This window comes from Aedes aegypti, unplaced genomic scaffold (genome assembly GCF_002204515.2).
Source record: "Aedes aegypti strain LVP_AGWG unplaced genomic scaffold, AaegL5.0 Primary Assembly AGWG_AaegL5_hic_scaff_1760_PBJ_arrow, whole genome shotgun sequence".
Lineage (NCBI taxonomy): Eukaryota > Metazoa > Arthropoda > Insecta > Diptera > Culicidae > Aedes > Aedes aegypti.
Window position 1 is genome coordinate 4,781 of NW_018735224.1, and position 21,881 is coordinate 26,661.

The following is a 21,881-nucleotide window of genomic DNA, read 5'->3' on the forward strand; positions in this document are numbered from 1 at the left end:
TGATATAAAAAATAAAAATTTTGGATATTTTTGCGACACAGATTTATACCAAGATTTTTGGAGGTTGACTTAAGATAAAAAAGATTTTTTCAGCCGAAAACACAGATGAGAGTCGGAAAAATGTGGCAACACTGGCTGGATGATATGTCTGTTTGCGTGTAGCATCAGTTGTTGCTGACGAACGGTAATCCGTCATCCGTCCTCCTGAGCCAAGCTGAGAGCCGAGCAACAGCAACGCAAAAACCTGTCAATTTGTTGACTGCGCTTGTAGCTGAAGGACCGCATTTTCGGTTGCATGGTCATCGGGAAGACTTTATTGGCTATTTACATGTCGAGAATTCATAAACGCGGGTCGTTTTCGGCGTAGAGTGACGGAACAAAATTTGGCGGATTTACGGGAAGTGCTTGAATCGCGAACCGCGCTAGTGATGGTGATAAAGTGATTGGCTGTTGGAAGAAAAATAGGATTTTCGGGTTTGGATCCAGTGACAAGTTTTATTTTAGTGTCCGGAAAGGTGAAAATAACAATCCACAATGGTCCTGCTGGCGTCAATCAGTGCGTTCCTGTCGATGATTACATTGGCCCCGTTACTGTCGTTGATGTTTTTCATCATCTTCCTGGCTTCGATGGGCAAATCTTTGGGCGTCCGGCGGATGTACGTGCAGCTGCTGGTGAAAATCTTCGAGGTAGGTCTCCGGTTGCCGGATTTTCTTTCTATTTTTGGTTACCTCACCCCAGAATGTGCCTGCGTGTCAGGAAAGGTCAGTGTCAGTCAGTCGTTCGTCTGGGACGAAAAATCAATATTTTCCTATAACCTCAAATGGTTTCCCATGGCCACATAGCAGATCTTCCAAGATCCGGATTGATAGCCTTTCAAGCAAACTAATAACTACTTCCATCGCCTCAAAGTTCAAAGACCTCCCGGTCGAAATATCTGCCGGCTTTGCATGACATTCCATTTAATTTACATAATCAATACCATACAAAAAAACCCTCATAAGACTAAGAGTTGCAGTTTTATTGTTATGCAACTAACTAGTAGACCCAGAAGAACATTTCTATTTTCTATCAGGCCGGAACATTCCACGCCGGTCAGCAGATATCTGCCTTCCATTCAAGAAACTGATAGATGCGGACAATCAAAACTATTTAGGAGGGTCACGCATACATCGAACAACCGAACAATATAATTCCTTCGTCCAATGCACATGAACGGCTTGTTAGGGTGCATCGCTTTTAAACAAAGCTGTTTTTTTCTTAAACTTACCTACTATATGAATGAATTTGTATTGCAATAAGTAAAATACTGTCTTTGTTTGCATTTCTCGTATTACACTGTGTCCACAATTAAACCTCTCTCTCCCATGGTAGCTTCAGCGCTCCATTGGTTTTCGACGAACTCGCGAAAACCCAAAATAAAATCAGATAAGGGGTCGTCCATTAATTACGTAAGGGATTATGGGGGGAGGGGGGTGGGGGGTATTGTGAGATTTCTTACGCGCCATACAAACTTTTTTAATTTTCATACAAAAAATCTTACCATGGGGGGAGGGGGGTCTAAAAACTGCCAAAATTGTCTTACGTAATTAATGGACCGCCCCTAAATACAAAAAAAAATAGTTGCTAGAATGTGATTCCATACTCATCTTAGAGTAAGGTACCGCGGGGCAAGTGGGTAAATGGGGTAAGTGAAAATAATTGGTATATTAAACTCAGTATGTGAATTAACGCTTTAAACTCATGCGTAAACCTTTGAGGCCATTGAGAACATTACGATAGGTAAGAGATTTCTGAAATTTTTCAGCCATTATTGCATACTAGAGCGAAAAATCGTTAACCTGTCAACTATCACCTCTAAGTTGTCCCCTCTGACAGTTTTAAACTGCAATAAAAAAAAGTTTTAGAATTCATTCGACGTAGACCTAAAAATAACTAAATTGAAACACCGTCGATTTTCTAATCACGTGGGGCAAGTGAAAAGTTTCTCTTTAGAGATTGAATTTGTGTTTTCTCTTTAGGTAGCTATAACTATGCAAGGTTCTCAATTATCATAGAACAACAGAACGTGCTGATATTTCAAGAAACACTATACCCAAAGCGTTAAATGTTATTATCATGGCCAAATAATGGAACTTCTCTAAAAAAGGTTGCCAAATATTACGATATTAATGTGTTTACTTCGGACAGCCGATTAAAAGGAAGACGTTGATTGAAAAGTTCTAACATAAAAGAACGCATGTAAATCTCGTGGAATGTCTATGTAAAGCTAGTTCAAAACATAAAAAATGGGGTATAGGTGTAACCACATAAAAAAGTTTCTAAACACTTTATTGAAGGATTCCGTTTGAATTCCCCCGATGAGCTATCCGACGTCATATCCGATTTTCTTAACAAATAACTAGCGGTGTAAATTCTACAGAGTAGAAATGCAATTGCTGTCCTATGAACTAACATTGGAAATGTTGCAGTTATAATGTTGTCGAATCATTCCAACAAACAAGTAACAAGAATAAAATTTTCTTTGTTTACATGTTACTTATGTTATTGTTCATTGGGACGCCTTAACAAATGTTAAAGGTAATAGAAATCGTGAATATAACTGTTAGTTTTTGAATTTATTATTCAAAACGATGAACTTTTCACTTGCCCCACTTGTGGGGCTAGTGAAAAGTAAGGAGATGTGTTTCAAAAACTTTTTCTGAACTTTTTTCTTCAATTTTACATAAAAATAAATTTCAGCATACTGCTTATATTTGGTGGGAGTCAAGCTGAAAAATATACACGACCTCATTTGTTTTAATTTAAAGCCTCTAGGATTTGAAGAATCCCAACTATGCGAAATCCATTACCCACTTACCCCACGGTACCTTACTTCAATAGTGAATTTTTAACCTTCTGTCTGTGCGAATAAAAGTTAGGGCCACTTTCCCCTGGTAGTTTGGCCACCTTAAAAAAAAAGTCGATAAAAGTGTTGAAAACATTATGGAAACTTTGGATTTTTACGTGATTTCCAACGATTCTTAGATCAATACACTAGATCTGCATGATTTCCGTTTTCTTATAAAATTCCCGAATGAATGAGAGATTTCAAAATTTGAAATTTTTGGAGTCGATTTTCTACTGATGGGGTGAAATTAGCACCCTATTTTTGGTTGTAAAATTATATCAATCAATTATTTTTTTCACTACACTTGAAAGTTAATAATATTTATAAACACGCCGTGCAAAAAGATTGAATTTTAAAAAACATTCTAACAGTCTAATTTTATCATTCTAAAATGATGAAATTTAAAAGAGCCATTGGGGGCAATATGGGCAGTTTTTTCGAACTTATTTTTTTTATTTTTCTATGAGTTTAAAACACTGACTTGTAGCATGTCTATTGCTTCATTTTCTTGTCAGTATTTATTTTTTTTAGTTTTACTAAAACAAAAAATAAATTCAAAAGCGGAAAATGTGTAAAAAAGGTCTAAAAACAGCGTATTTTTTGAAACTTTGGACGCTTAGATCTCAGAAGAAGTTCTACAAAAAAAAAAGTACCTTATTTGCAACAGGGAAAACCAAGGACACATTTCTGTGCGCATCGGAGGTTCTTCTCACACCAAGGACGTCTGTCCAGTTAAGAGAATACCGATAAATTTATATGCTTGCCCTTCGTGTAGGCGAGTCGTCGAGGCTCGTGCCAGGCAGATGAAAGATAATATCCGTTACGATAACGGTCGTTTCCGGAATTTACCTGGTAGAGTATCGAACAACGCTCATTTTTCGGTTAATGATCGCTTGATCAAGAACCATACCCATCAGGTAGATCATAATCATGCTCTTTAACAAACTAATTTTAATCCGTCGGGTAGCCGTTCGAATCTTTTAATTTCGAATGTATCTACCACCGGAAAATCCTTTGCTGATATCGTAGCAGGTAATTTGAACTCCTCCACTATTCATACTATGAGTACCCATTCTAATTGTTTCAAATCAAATGGAAAACAAACTTTGCCGCCACAGGAAACTTCTACTCCACCGCTTCGTCTACCGAAAATTCTAACGGAAAATCATTAAATGTACCCACTTCAAGTGATATGTGTGCCTCTGATTTTAATTTTCTAACTGAACAATTGAACAATGATTGATGCAATGTACAAAGTCACCACTATGACTGAAGCAGTCCAAGTTGGTGTAAAATTTACAAATCAAATTGTTATTGGATTACGTTTTTCTAATGGATCCAAATAATAATTTGAATATTTAAAATTGGAATGCTCGTTCCTTTAATGGTAAAGAGGACGAGCTATTTAATTTTCTTACATATTTAAAACCTGGATCCAAACTAAAAAGAGATTCAAACTTTTTTGTTTATCGTAATGATCGACTTGATGGGGCATGTGGGGGAGTTGCAATCATCATTCATAGGCGTATAAAACATCAACTGTTTTCGTCATTTGAAACTAAGTTTTTGAAACTTTAGGTGTTTCTGTTGAAACAGAGCTTGGTAAATATACTTTCATAGCTGCCTATTTGCCTTTTCAATGCTCTGGACAGCAAGTTAATTGACTCGCAATAAGTCAAAATTTTTTGTCATTGACATTTTGACTTTAATGCCAAACATCTATCACTAAATAATTCTCAAAGTAATTCCAACGGCAGAATTTTATTTGATGAGTGCTCTTCAATTTATTTCTCAATTCAATACCCTGATAGCTCTACGTGTTTTTCCTCTTCTAGAAATCCATCTACGATTGATTTGGTCTTAACCAACTCTAGTCATCTTTGTAGCCAATAAATTACTCATTCTGATTTTGATTCTGAACACATTCCTGTTACGTTTCAAATATCCCATGAAGCGATTCTCAATCCTATCAGCTAAACTTTCAATTATTTTCGAGCCGACTGGAATATTGACAATGCTCTTGAAACTTTAACAAATTCCATTGTTGAAGCCAGGAGCATTGCAATTCCAAAATGTGAAGTAAAATTTGAATCCGTGATTATAGACGATGATCTTAAACTCTTGATCCGCCTTAAAAACGTGAGGAGAAGGCAATTTCAACGCACTCGCGATCCTGCTATGAATATGATATGGCAGGATTTGCAGAAAGAAATCAAGAAACGTTTTGCACAATTGAGAAACAAAAAATTTGAAAATAAAATTTCTCAATTAGTCCCTGGATCTAAGCCCATTTGGAAATTATCTAAAATTTTGAAAAAACCTCAGAAGCCAATACCGGCATTGAAAGAGGAAAACAAATTATTACTAACCAATTGCGAAAAAGCTCAAAAACTTGCTGTGGAGGAATCTCTTTGAAAATTATTTGAAGACATTTTTGGAATAATTACGAGAATTTCTGGGAAATATCTAAAATATTTCTCGGAGAAAACTTTCAAGGGAATTTTTGGAGAAAATAGCATAATCCCTGAAGAAGTTTTCGAAAGTATCTCTGAAATATTAGCTGGGGAAATGTTACTAAAGAAATTCGTTCAACAATCTCTGAAGGAGCTCTTGGATGAATTACTGAGGGAATCCTGGGACAAATTCCTAGAGGAATCCTTTTGAGAAACTCTTTAGAGCCATTGCAAAATAGAGAAATTGCAGATGAAATTCATGAAGGAATCTTTGGAGGACTTCTTTGAGAAATTTTTGGAGGAGTCTCTGGAAGAAGTCGAGAAATTTCTGGAAAATATCTGAATCATGTCTAGGTCTTGGTGAAACCTTAGAAATTATTTCGTGACGAAATTTCCCAAGAAAAATTCTTTTCCCTGAAGGATTTTCTTGAAGAATACTATGAATTTGTTGAATATGAATGTTCCAATAGGGTCATAAAGCCCTGTCCCAATTTTAGTACAAAATGCTTAAATTTAGACCAAAAACACATGTTTACTCAATTTTTAAATGTTTTCGTTGGTTTAAGCCAAAAAAAAATTGTTTTAATGTTTTTAAGATTTTGTCACACCCCTTGGTTTAAACTCAAATTTTTGATGTATTTTGTTTTCCGTGTCCCTTCCGAAATAACAGCTAGGAACAACCCCAGTGTTAAAACTATAACCCCTACGGTAAAGTGAACGTCAAACATGATTAAAAGTGTCATGGTTCATATTTGGAACCATTTTAAAAAATTAAGTTTAAATATGATATAGCCGTTATTTGAGCGGGAACAATTGCTAAAGTAGTTACGGGAGCATGCTCTTTCGTGTTATCAAATAAAAACAAGATTTCGTTAAACAGTTTAGGACGCTATTCAATTTAAAACCAAGCCATATACCAAGATATTTATGCTCATCAACTTGTTCAATTGCAATTCCATTGAGGGGCCTTCTTTAGCCTAGTGGTTAGAGTCCGCGGCTACAAAGCACAGCCATGCTGAAGGTGTCTGGGTTCGATTCCCGGTCGGTCCAGGATCTTTTCGTAATGGAAATTTCCTTGACTTCCCTGGGCATAGTGTATTATCGTACTTGCCACACGATATACGAATGCGAAAATGGCAACTTTGGCAGAGAAAGCTCTCAGTTAATAATTGTGGAAGTGCTCATAAGGACACTAAGCTGAGAAGCAAGCTCTGTCCCAGCGCAAAACAATATTGAATGGGACAGTCACGTCAATAATTTAGAGCGGACTGAGATTGTTATGAATTTCGTCATGTTTTTTTTTTTTTTTTTTTTTTTTTTTTTTTTTTTTTTTTTTTTTTTTTTTCTGGCTTTACGTCCCCACTGGGACAGAGCCTGCTTCTCAGCTTAGTGTTCTTATGAGCACTTCCACAGTTATTAACTGAGAGCTTACTATGCCAATGACCATTTTTGCATGCGTATATCGTGTGGCAGGTACGAAGATACTCTATGCCCTGGGAAGTCGAGAAAATTTCCAACCCGAAAAGATCCTCGACCGGTGGGATTCGAACCCACGACCCTCAGCTTGGTCTTGCTGAATAGCTGCGCGTTTACCGCTACGGCTATCTGGGCCCCAATTTCGTCATGTATGTTGCCAATTTTAGTGTCTAAATTTGTTCAAGATAATTGAATTTGCAGCACCTGCACTCTTATACGAAACCCTAAACCCTTTCCAAAGCTATCGCTAGAAACTTCATAATACCGTGATCCAATTTAGCACACTTTGCGAATACCCTATTTGTAAAGGGCATACAATTACAAATTTTCGAAGCTTTCAGCAAGAATGCGTCATATGGTTCAACAGGGGGAATCAACTAAATTAGAAATATAATTCTAAATTCAATGTATTTCTTCAATAATGACTAATTGTAGCGCTTTAAAAGGAAGTTAACTTATGCTACACTGATTTGAACAAGTAAATAAATAAATTGAAAAATCACAGAAAATTATAAACTATAAAACAGGAATACATTTGGAAATTTCTTAAGTAATACTATTGAAAACACATTAAATTCAACAAAGATTTCTAAATATATTTCATTATAAGAATCCAAACTATAATTTATTTAATGATTCCTTCTAAAATTTATCCAATTTAGATACATACTGCAATTCCTTATGTTTTTCCTCATGATAATCCCGGTATTTTTTTAATGAATATTTCTACAAACGTATTAATTGTCTGTGGTTGAAAAGTCAGTAAAAATTATCTTGCGTAATTAATGAACAGTCTCTAGGCTATGAAATACGCTCTGCCATCCCTTTCAGCAAACATCAGGTTAGTTTTACCCGGTTTTCGATTTCCTCGGTTGAAATTCACAAATGTTTTCACTCAAAAAATACGTTGCAGTATGTAACAAAGGTAACAGCGAAAAATTCCATTTTGTGATTTTTAATTTGAATGTGGCATCGGTTATAGAAGAGAACGGCACAGAAAATGATTTTTTTTAACTTTTTGTTCTAAGAAATCTTTTAAGGTTCACATGAGAGCTTCTTCTTCTTCTTTCTGGCGTTACGTCCCAACTGGGACAGAGCCTGCTTCTCAGCTCAGTGTTCTTATGAGCACTTCCACAGTTATTAACTGAGAGCTTACTGTGCCATTGACCATTTTTGCATGCGTATATCGTGTGGCAGGTACGAAGATACTCTATGCCCTGGGAATCGAGAAAATTTCCTTTACGAAAAGATCCTCAACCAGCGGGATTCGAACCCACGACCCTCAGCATGGTCATGCTGAATAGCTGCGCGTTTACCGCTACGGCTATCTGGGCCCCACATGAGAGCTTTCTTTCCCAAATTTGCTATTTTTACAATCATCACTCATGTGACAGGAACAAAGATGGTCTATACTTGGGGATGCCTAAGGTATAGCTTCAAAGCCAAGGAATGTTAAGTATTAATATATAATGAAAGCTCTTATCCGTTGTTTGTGTAGTTCAAAATCCTTTGAATTTGTTTCGCACCCCCTGACCCCATTGGCAAAATTACTTCGTGTTGTCCTGTGTGACATGATGCCAATCTCTTTGGCGGTGCTAAATTAAAACAAACAAGCGTCATAATGTGTTTTTTCGTTTCTTTGACAAACTCAACCGGCATCAAGAATATTGCTTCTGATGGGCAAAAACAACTCTTTTAATGACTATACACATCTTCCACGCGTTCAATTGCGCCTTTAAACAATATTCATTGATTGCATTGGGCAGAGGCGCCTCAAGTGCAAGCAAATTTCCGTTTTTCTAATTGGATGTTTACTACGGCGTCTAATTACAGCTTGATGCTACTGACCCGTCTGTTTGTAGAGCAACTAATGGGTTATAACTTATGCAGAAATCCGACTACTTACTCATATACCCCACTGAATCACGATGACGATGAAATGAAGGATGACTCCAGTTGAGCTGAGGCGGGCGTCCGATGCAGCATGATATGATACACTCAAGAACAGCTAAACAGTAACAGTGAATCATATAGCTATAGCCACTGCACAATCGGAACGTTCTTGGCCTTCAAACACTACTGACTGCGATTTGATTAACATGAGCCGTGCAATAAATGACGGAAATACGGACGATAGGGTGGAGCTAGTGGCCTTTCTTGGCCTAGTGGTAAAGTCCGCGACTACAAAGCAAAGCCATACTGACGGTGTCTGAGTTCAACTCCCACCGGCAAATGCAAGCAAATGAACAGTTCATAACTGTGGAACTGTGCCCTTAGTACACTAAGCTGAGAAGCAGGCCCAGTGGATTTGTTAAGCCAAAAAAAGGGTGAACCTAGGATGGGATGTAACACCTGAAATATCTCACTCTGATTTCATAGTTGTCGCTAATCGGTTTTTCCACGCACTGTAAGATATAGGCTAAGGGCATGTCTGGGAACGGCGATCGATTAACTGCTGGAAAGAATTTACTGGAACAAATTTTGGAAAAAAATAATCATCTAAGTATATTCTTCGAGACATCGCTGCAGGATTCAGAACGCGTGCAGAATAAACCGTTTCATTTCCGTTATAAACACTTATTTTCAAAAACTACACCAGCCGAATCAAAAAATTTGCGGAGACGATAAAAACGTGACAGATAAATTTTCAACACATTCGTTCGCGCTCGCTGTCTGCTGCGATCTCATCTCTACTTCATTCCAATCTATGCTGTTAAATGTCAAAATTTTGGAAAAATTAAAACGCATATAGCACCCTCCAGTGCAAAATATCGCATCAGCAAATATTGCCAACCGACAGTAATGAGAAAAAGGTCACCGAGAAAGACATTTTCCGATTACTTTTTTCGCGGGGAATGATGATATTAGCAATACTCAATAGTCAAAGTCACGTGATATTCGTGTCATTTAACAGCTCTGGAATTTCCAATAAAGTCATCGACTGCAAAGCAAAAAAAAATATATATGCTACAGAATGTAATGTTGAACATTAAATTTGGAAACGCATCTCCTTTTTAACCCATGCAATTTACAGGGCTGTTACAGCAGTCGTTGCCAAATCATGCTGCGGAAACCTTCAATCGTTGCTCATTGTGTACACTGAAAGTGCAAAACCTCTATCGCAATATGGGCATCAACTTTCTATTTCGTGTCAGTGAGCCACCCATTTTCTATGTATAGTTATCATTTTCTTTAGTATCATTGAAATATTTTAACATTCAATGCTATAATATGTTGTATAGGAAAATTTAATACTTCTATGAAGATATATAAAGCTGTATTTAACAAAATATAATTTGAAAAACGCAAACGTTTGAATCCTAATTTGTTTGGTAAATGTTATTTACAAATGGTTCATGTAAAGGCAAAACTGTTTAGATTTATGGAAGTACTACTATAATTAAGGTGCCATAATCTAAACATGGCTTGTTTTAACCCCTACTCACGATCTCAAAGGCACTAATCTGCAAAAGTAATGAACGTACAAAGCGATTTTCTTATTTTAAACATTCTGCTAGTGCATAAAGCTAGAATAGAAATTTCACTGTGCTTTCATGCTATTTTGATATATTATTAGATTAGCATTCCAAACTGGTTCACATTAAAAGTTTTTCATTATTTTTTTTTATTCATATATTATTACTGGCATAAAAAATACAATACATTGTCAACAAACATGAAACTCTTAAATTGTGTTTCGGATATAATTAACTGATCGTTTGAAACTAATAGAATTGTATGTAGTTCAATAATAGTCAATGACCTTGCTATCTAATATGAAATTAGATAAAGAAAACATACCTATCCTGACACAGCTTCATCTTGACCTTTTGTCGGTAGTGCAGATATCAAATTTAATTATTTTATACAACTTATTGATAAATATATTTTAAAAATATGTTTCTTATGACACATGGAAATAATGCATATGTTTGTATTTTTTGGCTTTCATTTAATACTTGTTACGATCATGGATTGAGTACATTTATAAGATTACCGAATGATATTTTAATCGTATTTAAGCCAGCTGATCTTTTATTTTGGATCATTCACTAAGAAGTTTTGCTAATTTTTATATGTCGTATTGCTTCATCCTATCATACATTCTGTAGGAGAAAGTCGTGCGACACATAACAATTTGAAGAATTGGTCACTTTTCTGAAAGTCCCATAACTTGCCACGGAACCACTAGACGGCCACTGCTATCTATGGCACATATTCAATTTTGGACCTTTCGCATGGCTAAATATGGTCACTGTTTAATTCTATACTCATGCGCGCCAACTGTTTTTGTAACGTATTTGTGGAGGAGAGACCTTCCAAAAACGTACAATTACTATCTTAATCGATGCAGTTCATTCAAATTTGATATATTCATGTGGAAAGAAGGAGATTTGCTCGGAAAACATTTGCATTTTGTTCAGTTTTGAAGAGTTTCGCTAAAACTAGGTCATAATTTGGCGCCTTGTCCACACTTTGTATTGATCTGAGTGAGAGGAGATAGCTGGCTTAGATTGCAAGCCCCCAAAAGTCAAGAGAACCTGTCACCAACTGTCACTGGAAATCCAACACATTCGGTGGGCAGAACGTGAAAAAGCGTCAATTCAACGTAATTCAAATTTCTAGGTGTTTTTCGATGATTTCACATTTTGAAAAGTAAAATACCTAAATATATTTGTGTGTTGACGAACTGCTATTGATTTTTTTTTTTGTATTCATATCCTTTTCAATAGCGAACAACATGAAGCAAATATGATTTTGACCAAAATAAGTTCATCTGACCGTTGTGCACTACCCAAGAATTGAAAAAAAAGTCAAAGAAGGCTAGAAAGCATGCCAGCTGTCAGTGAGTTGTCTCCTCTCTCTCAGGTATTGATTGGACAGATACGTGTATTCGAATTAACACCTCTTTTGCTCAAAAAGACTGATAGAATGATTTGAAGATTTGAAATTAGGCGTATGTGCCAGTGTTAGAGACAATAGTGACAGGTTAAGGAATAAAAATTGCCAAAAAATAACGAAAGCTTCTATTTTTTACATCTGAATAGGTACATAATTAAAAAGTTTTTCTATTCTATTCCACGTAAAAAATAATCTAAGAATGATTAAAATTATTGCACCTTTCATAAAGCGCTTCCATGTTCCCGTATTCCATGAACCATCTTCCAGTAGTAGTGGTATTTGCTAACTTATGTTCCTATAATAGTTGTTAGCTGGCGGGTCGGAAGGACCTGCCTTAGGGGTGAGACTCTTAGGGTCGGCACGTTGGAGCTGGTCAAGAACCCAAGTAAAACTCACTTTCTTGGCTTTTAACTTTATATTTTTTCCAACTTACTGGTGTGTGTAGTGTCTGGGTGTGGCGTGTGGAACGTTGCGGCCGGCCGGAAGTGGAGCACGTGAGGGTTGTCCTGGGGGTTGCTGGGCTGAATTCAGGTCGGGCCTGATAACTAACGGGTTTATGGGGTGAGCGGCACGCTCTTCGAGCTCACGGATGCCACCGATTATCGACGGGACGATGGCTGCGTAGAGAACTCGGTATCTTGGAACGTCCACCGAGCGACCTGGGTGTCGGAGGGCCCTGATTAGGTTATTTATCACACCGACTGTTAAAAAAACTTAACGTCTTGACCAACGGTTATTTCAACTACACCAGGTCTATGGTTATATTTGCGAACTGGTTGCCTCGAGGTTCTAACTTGAATAGCCTTTGCTCTTAGCTCAGGTCGACCCAGATGCCTGTCCCTTTCCCTCTATCCCTTTTATCCTTTATTTTCTCTTTTCGACGTGGACTTAACTGTGGCAATCCTTTTTCCCCTTTTTGGCTCAATCTTATGTGTGTTGTCTTAGACTTGTTCAGTGTGTGGTGATAGCGTGTTAACAAATTTTGTTCTTATATATAATAATAATCTAACAGTTTACTAACATTTAACAAACAACAAAATAACAATTAACAAAATATAATATTAACTCTACTAACAAATACTAACCAATTAACAAACCTGTTCTTAACAAACAATTAACAAAATTAGCGTATCTCAACGGCAAACATAGTGGTTTACATTAATTTCCCATTAGTACTGAGTCTTATAAGAACGTACTAAGTACTATTAATGGTGCAAAAAAGCAAAAATAATAAAATATTCATTTTTTTTTTTCTACTATTTCCTTACTAAATTCCAATAGCAGTTTTTACACATTGCCACTGGATCAACCACCGTATTACAATTTTTTATTATGAGCAAAAATTCTTGATTTTTATTTTGTAGCGCGGATTGGTGCTTCCAGTCGCGAATCGAGTTTTAGAAGTCGCGATTTTCGCGGATTAGATTTTGAAGCTTTTGTAACAGCCCAGAATTTCATAAACGTTGTCGACACTCGTATGCAATTCTTACACTTGATTGTATTTTTCAGCTGATTTATTTATTTATTTATTTATTTATCAATAAACAGATGTCGATTAATTCTATCGAAACGAAGTACATGGTTGCAGGAGAAAGTGGCAGTCCTAGTGATGTTGATGCTGAGGAATACTTCACTATAATGTTTACTGGGAATGTGTTTGAAGTGGTTGAAGACTTTGTAATTTTGGAAAACTTGTGACATGTGACGATGATGTTTCAATTTAAGTGATTTTTTTTTTGTGGCTGAGAATACAGAATATGATAATTTCATCGTAAAAGGCTAAGGATAATACTTATTGAACTTAACTAGACGTACACCAAGAGTAGTATCAGATCTATAAAGAAACTATTATTAAGGAAAAATAAATACGGAAGACTACAGTGGGCTGCGGACTTAGTGTGAAAGTATAAAAATGAGCTGTAAATAAATAATATTCAGCAGAAATTTTTTTCTTTTGTCCGACATAACATCACCGTTAAGCCAATTTATAAGTCAGTTGTGAATATTTCTTATTATAACAACAGTAACAATTTTATACTAGGGCTACTTGTTGGGTGTTTTTGTAGGGTTATCGGTGCTATTGAATAATTCTAGTATGAATTATATGGCAATTTTTAACTAAAAACTTCAAAACAAGATTTCTCGAGATTCCTCCTAGGGATTTTTTTTAATAGGCCTAGTACTCAGTTTTGATGTATATTTGTTTTAATAATTACCAGTGGAGATTCCCTAACCTCAAATCTACCTGTTCCGCGATTACAAATTCTGGATTTTCAGTAGCAAATTAGCATCTAACAAATAGAGCTTTGTTAGAAAGGAAGATTACAACCATTTACTTTGTGTTTAATAAACTAAATATGCCGAATTATCCATTTTTAGATTCGTAGAACAGGTAAAAAGTGAGGTTACGAGTTGTTTCTGATAATTACAGTCTATCGGGGCACCTTGGTTGAGTATAAAATCTATTACATTTGATTAAAAAATTACTACGAAATCGGTAGATCAAGTCCAGGCTAACCCGATAGTTAGATGTAAATTTAAAAGTTTTGTTCCCCTATGCTTAAACGTTGTTGATCATTCCCTCTAAGTTTGAAGTACCTTCGATGGGGGTGACAATGGGTCTGGGGGTTGAGATTGGGTCAAAACGGAAAAATATGATTTATGAAATATTTCAGCTAATAACGCTGATATTACTAAAATTTATAATTCATATGTTAGGGAACATATTATTACACGTAATTAATCACAATATACATTTAAAAAAATATTAGTTTTTGTTCAATATATCAACAAACTTGGATGTTGAAACTAGACAAAATTTACAGCATTAAATTTTTCCTGTGCAAAGTATAACGCATGTATTTTATTACATTTTGTTCTATAAGTAGAAGGTTGAAAGTCTTTTCAATACAACTCGCATGTATTTTCCGGAATCTATTTGATTTTTCCACAAAAAAATATTTTTTTCGGTACGGTGTCTAAAACATTAAAAATGGTGGTGAGATTGGGTCAAGGAAGAACGATGGTGAATGAAATCACAAGTCTACTTTTTTGTCGTTTTACGGTGCCATGTATACTCTTTCTTCATTAAGATGTGTTTATTCTTTCAAAATACAGCATCGCTGAAACATCAAACAAGTCTAGTTGAAGATTCCCTGCATTGAATAACAATGCAACGCATTTTTAGACAACTTCTCAAACCAGCAACTGTTTTTCGTGCGCAACAACATTGTAATATTTAATCAAAGAGTTTTTTTTTATTTAATTATTTATTAGTGTTTTCATATTATAGAAACAACTCACGGAAATATAAATGAGTTGGATCGCTGAAATACCGATGAAATTATGATGTCAACATCTGCCTACAATGTATTGATTGTGGAATGTCGCACCGAAATTTAACTACTTGCGAAGGTTTAAAAGAATCACTGTTTCTATTGACTTTTGGGGAAACTGAAAAGGCTCTATGGCAATGGGAATGAGACTTTGAAGACAATTTTAGGGGAAAAACAAGAAAATTTGTGTAAACTTGACGATAAATGCTGGGTTTACATATTTTTTCTCATAGCTTTTAAATTTTTTGCTATAATCGTTCTTTAAAGTGGGTTAATCATACTTGTGAAACATCTTAGATGTCTTTCCGTCTTTGTTGCATCGTATTTGATCAATATTTTTCAGCTGTGAATGGTTTTGCAGTCATATTCTTAAAAACAAGTTATTTCAATTAGAGTGACCCAATGTCACCCCTCTATGGGGTGAGATTGGGTCATTTTTCATTCACTTATAGCACCGCAGATAATAAATATTTTTCTTTATTTTTTTTTTGACATTTGTTAAAGTACCATCAAAGTACATACACACCAAATTTGAAGTTTATTGGAGTTAAATTGCGAAAGTTATTCAATAAATAAATCGTACATATCCGTTTTTGACCCATTGTCACCCCCAACGACGGTAATTAAGAAGAAATATCGCTGTGCGTACGCCTTTTAAAGCTTTGATGGAATTTGCCAAGGAAAAAGCTAACCTCTTATGTACAGCCCTCTAATTCTCTTTAAAATAAATCTCTTCAGCTACAACTGCAGATCAAATTTTTATTAAACGCTTAGAACGTTTGGACTCGTACAAAACAATTTTCAAAATTTATCGAACATTCAGGGAATATTTTCAACATTTGAAAACTTATTGTAAAACATCGACCCGTACAGCATACAGTATAAAAGTCAGCTGGCACAAGTCATTGAACACGTTAGAACCACTTTTCAATACAGATCGTAGGCTAAATCGTAAGCGTCGCGTGCTCAGTTTCCGCCCAAGTACACCAAGTCAGGTGCGCCTACTGGTTTCCGAGTATAATTCAAACGGTCAGCAATAGCTCACAAGGGTACGCGGTAAGGAAGTTGCGAAATAATTATCTACCGTTTATCCCAATTGTTGCAAACCTGTATTGCAAGCGCACGTTTTCTGTGATTTTTTTCCGATAACAAACGTGAAAAACCCAAGATAAGACACAATGGAAAAGATTATTTTTAGATTTGTTTTTGTTTTTAAGTCGCGTCATTCCACGGGTCTAAGCTGGATAATTTAATTCAAAATATACTCCATAAAAATAATTTCCGAAAGAAAACTCAAAACCCCATTGGATTATTGCATCGGCTAGCGCATTAATGACTAATCGTTGATAAAAGGCACCGATTTTTCTTTACCCGCTCAATTAGCATTCCGCCTGCAAGCATATCGATGGCGTATTTGGAAATATCAACACGCAATCGATCCAAGATTTACGAGACGAGCGTCTCGCCCTGATATCGCACGCTGGAGTAATTTGGATCAATCTTGGCAAAAATTATTGTCTGCCCTTAACCCTTTCCTTCCCATGGTAGCACAGGTGATCCACCACTTTGCGTATGTCGTATATAAACTGTACAAGTTAGATCATATCCATTTTTACACCACATGTTCACATGTGTTTCATGAAATAATGTACAAAGTTTCATAAAAAATAATCACTTGGATTTTCAGTTGAAGCATAATAACCGAAGTAAAGTCAGCATTTTTTCTAATTTAAATAAAGTGGATTTTCAAACTTCTATATTTAGAAATATAAACATGATTTTCACCAAACAACATTAGAACATTGGCCCGTTGAATACCGTTCTGTGCAAATATCAATAATCATTCAGTTCGTTTAAATACATTAAGTGTGATGTTTGCTTGTGTCTCAAAAAATACAAAAACTATTTCCCAGCTTTTTATTTTATTCCAGAATTGACGAGAGGTGTGCCGAACACACTGTTCAAATAAATTGTATGAGTAAAAACAATGAAATAGAAAAATATTGATGCTTCTTTCTCACCCAAGTTGCAGTCATCTTCCCAATGAATCACAGGTGATCCACCACAAAAAATATTTTTTTCATTTCTATTCATATTTTCGAGTAAAACTTTACATCTTTTGTTCTGGTGATTCATCCAGATATCACATTTTCTATTTTTAAACTACGAAAAACCTCGTGGGAAAGAAATGGTTAATGATCTTCTTATGTCCTAATATTGGCTAATAGTATTAATTTGGAACCATCTACCTATCAGTGAGTCTTTTGGAAATAATGACCACGAATTCGTTCTGGTTACTCCTCTGTGCATCGAGTTTTTGTCGAGCTGGCTGTCAGCAGTAGAATGATAGACCGATTGTTACCATAAGCACTTTGCCCTGAGGACGCTCGAACGAACGGTCGATGGCAATAACACTTGATTACCGAACGTGGGAGATTTATTATTTTACAGTTGTGCTCAACTTATCTTATCAGTCATTCTCCACTAGACTAGGAATAACGTCAACGCCACACCTGTCCAGTTGAAGAATGTACGCGACACAATTGAAGAACAACAAGCTCTTTTTCTGTTTTAAAAAAAATAGAATCGCCTTATCATGATGGGCGCTAAATTGAAACAGAAAGAAGATTTGGCACATCCAATTGTTTTGGCCAATTTGGGAAGCACTTGAGAGACACGAACTGCAATCATAGGTAATAAATTTCTCAATTTACGCTAAGCGAAAACGATTTCTAACTCAATATGTGACCAAGGCTTGAAATGAAGTGCCGGTACCGACGGTAAGTACGGTACCGACGCCCGCCTCGGTACAATCTAGCGCGACTGAAACAACCGGATGTCGCAAATGCGTATGCTCAGCATCTTGAGGCAGCGTTGCCAGATGAGGGCGAGCTCGATAGGGCCCTTCTTGAGAACTGCTGGAGGGCCAAAACTTCTTTAAAGAATTCTTTTAAAAAATTGTAAATAACTTCGAATAAAAAAAAAACTTGGAATACGCTAAGAACTCCTCTAGAAATTCATGTGAAAATTACACCCTTATTGTGTTGTTCGGAATGAACACTTTTGTGTGTTAGTTAAATTGGAATTTTGTTGACACTTTGTTTAAGAAACCTCTATTAGACAATGATGGGGGCGACCTTCCTTCGATTCCCGGTCGGTCCAGGATCTTTTCGTGATGGAAATTTCATTGACTTCCCTGGGCATAGATTATCACCGTACTTGCCACACGATATACGATTGTGCGATATTTGCCAGAAACCATTCGCCAGAATCACATCTGCCAGAAAACCATTTGCCAGAGTTATTTTTATTGTCAGTTTTGATCAAATAATGCATAGTAAAATATCTCGGAATCCAAAGATGGCCCGTCACAATATTCGACTTGTGCCACTTTTCACATCTTCAACAGCACTAATATTGAACTCATAGTTCGTTAACCATCTCGTTTTTCAAATTTTAGACTTTCTCTAAGGCACAAATAGGAGACAATATAACACTGTTATTCTAATATTTTTGCGAGATTTTTGCCTATGCAGTTTTGATACAATATTCTAAACTGTTCGTCATGAGCATATTTTATTGTACAGAATTTCTCGTACAACTACCAGATAAGTTCTGCTTTTCAATGGGCAGTTAATAAGGATTGTGCTATTTTCTTCCAAATATCAGTCCCCCCGAGTGTCGTTTCCCCGAACACCAGTTCCGCAAATGCTAGTTCCCTAAATAACCCGTTTTCTCAAGTGGTATATCCTCGAAAACGGTTTGGCACTCTTAATTGTCGTAACTTTTTATATTTCAAGGTGATGAACGGTTCATGTGATATGCACCCTTCTTGTTTTATCAGCGGTCAGCATTTTTTTTTTGTTTTCTTTATCGTTTTTTCTAGTTTACCGGTCTGTCATTGAAGATTGTTTCTTTTCCATTTTGAACTGCATCTATTTTGGGGACGTCCATAAACAACGTGGTCGTTTAAGAGAGATAGAAGGGGGTGGTTCTATCCAAATACCAAGATCCGTACAAACTTCGAGTCATTCGGAAGAATGGATTGCGAGGAAAAGTTCCATTCGGGTAAATGGCGTTCGGGGAAATGACATTTGATGGAACGACATTCGGGTAAAAATAGCACAAACGGTATTTAGTAATAATGGTCGCCTTAATTTCATTGCGTGAAAAAAATATTCAAAAAAGAAGTAATTTCATATCGCTACTTGATATGGTTTGCGACTAATAAAAATTCTCCATTATTCATTTATAGGATGTTCTTAATATTTTAAAACTGTCTTATTAGTCTGAAAGCTCATGAAAGTTGTTATAGTAAATGTAACTTTGGTTTGCGAGTGGAGGCATTGATTACTTTATAGAACAGCTGGCCTAAATAGTTGCAACGTATATCCAAATTTTGCAAATATTTAATCAACTTGTCTTTAAGAAGCAACAAAACTTTAAAGAACAGCTTATGATGAAAAGAAGGGAAAATCTCGTGTAAAATATTCCAAATCATAATAATAAAAAAACATTTTAACTGAAACTGAAAATTCAGACAATAAAACGTGTGGATTTTACTAACTATAAAATAACATAATCTTACCTTATAATATCTTTGTTTGAAATCGCGAGGTATCGATAATAGTTGCAAAGTTAATTGAAACCTCGTTAATATCTCATGAATTAGTCCAAAAGAAGCAACAAAACTTTGAAGACCAGCTCATGATGTAAAGTAGGGGGAATCTCTTGTGAAGTCTTCCAAACCATAATACCATTGTACAAGGACAACTTATGTTGAAAAAAACCTTCCCTTATTATCCGTCATGCTGAATATCAAATCTTTACATCAGTAGCAGTCATACATAGTGGAGCAGCTCTCAATTATTGAAATTGGTATTCAAAATTGTGTTTCTCTTCTTTCTAGTTGCACGTTCCCTCAGGATTCAGTGCTGTCTGTTCAATTCATATTCATAAAGTTACAAATGTTGTTGTTGTAACTTTATAAATATGTTGAATGCTCTAGAAGTCGATATTTCTCTGAACCGTAAGAAAGTCATTTGTACCTGGTCTAAGAATTAGAGTACTAGAACCACAATACCAAAATCGGATATTCGAATCTGGTTTACTAAATCAGATATGGTGTCCAAGAGACTCAGTACTTTTTTGTTATTATACCAACAAAAATAATAATATTTGTTAACGCTCTAGCTCGGTTATTTCTCCTATAATTGCAAATTTGATTTAACTGAAAAAAATAAAAAAAAAATCTAGGGGATGGTCGATTCTGGGGAATGGTACATTCTGGCGAATGGTTTTCTGGCAAATATCGCACAATCGATATACGAATGCGAACATGGCAACTTTGGCACAGAAAGCTCTCAGTTAATAACTGTGGAAGTGCTCATAAGAACACTAAGCTGAGAAGCAGGCTCTGTTCCAGTGGGGACGTAATGCTTAGAAGAAGAAATTTAGACAATGATACTCTGAGAAATGAAAAATGCATAATGAGCAGATCGAGATTTCAACCCAGCCTATGCAGCACGCCCCAACAGGCTGCGCTGAAGAAGGGCATGACCGTGCGCGTATGTGTACATTGATAATCCGTGATTCGTTAATTCACTACATCGTCGACGTTGCGTCGTTGAGTAGCATATACCTACGGCACTTATCAAAATTGAGCTCTCGCCGAGCGGTGTCACGAACACGTGCGCAAATTTGCTGGTTGAAAATACTGCCGTTTGATTTTGCTGGGAACAGCTGATCTTTGTTTATATTTTCAACCAGCATTCTTGAAGTAGTGTTGGTGACATGTAACGTGTATGTACAAGAGCGCAGAAACCACTATTGACCCTGAACCCTCCTGCCTGTCACCAGCCGTCAAGTATTAAATTGAGTGGAGCGAAGTACGTGCAATGCAATTGCGATCGGTAAACACAAACACCGGTAGCCTGTTCGACTGCGGTTCGACCGATGGATTATGTGTGTACGTGTACATGGAATGGAGTAAAAGTCGGGAATAATGCGATAAGAAGCTGTACGCTCTTATCATTCAGCTGATGCGAAGGTGAGGAGCATGATTTCAGAACATGGTCTCCTAGCACCATCCCCTTTCACTATCAATATTATGTCATGCGATTAACACATGACTGCGTTAGATTATACAGTGGGGAACATAATTACGGTCTGTTATGGAATTTTCGTTCTCTTTCTTGAGCATTGGAAATTTGGAGTCTTTGTATTTTTTTCTGCCATTCAAAATAATAATCAAAATATTTGCATCGGCAACTAAAACAACAAAACTTAAGGATTTTAGTTATTCGAATGACAAACATTATTTTTAATCGTAACATCTGAAATTCAAGAAAGGGAAGTATTCCTGGCGATTTTTTTCGCAAAACACCAAGCAAAAATTTCTGGTAGAATGTGAAATTTGTTTGTCGAAATTGAAGACCAAATCTCAGGTAAAATGTTATTATGTATTTTTGGACATAAATTTATGGGTATTTGAATAGTTTGGTTGAAATGCATGACTTATTCCGTCAGATCAGTTTAACGAATTGCTATTCAAATTTCCATAGTAATGCTCAGTGGACAACCAGAAGGGATCTCTGATCGAGTTTCTAAAAAAGTTTCAACAAAACTTTTTTCAGCTAATAAATTAGAAACTCCTCTGAAACAGTAGAAAATTCGTTCAGTAATTTTGACAAGAATTCGTTCTAGGATTTTTGTTTTTTAGTTTTAAGTTATGTCTATTGCACTAAAAACATTGATTCTTAAATTACACGTCAAAAAATCTTCTAATCTTGATTTTTTTTATTTCAACTCCTCCAGGAATATGTGGG

The 21,881-nt window shown here is 36.0% G+C and overlaps 1 protein-coding gene across 1 annotated transcript in view; it reads left to right on the forward strand.

Moving 5' to 3' along the window:
• Window positions 1–201: 201 nt before the first annotated feature.
• Window positions 202–21,881, forward strand: part of LOC5577359 (glycerol-3-phosphate acyltransferase 3) — a 49,905-nt gene continuing 28,225 nt past the window's right edge. Inside the window, 1 exon segment of the mRNA XM_021856537.1 lies at window positions 202–687. Within this exon segment, the coding sequence (XP_021712229.1) occupies window positions 535–687 (153 nt within the window). The 5' untranslated portion in view covers window positions 202–534.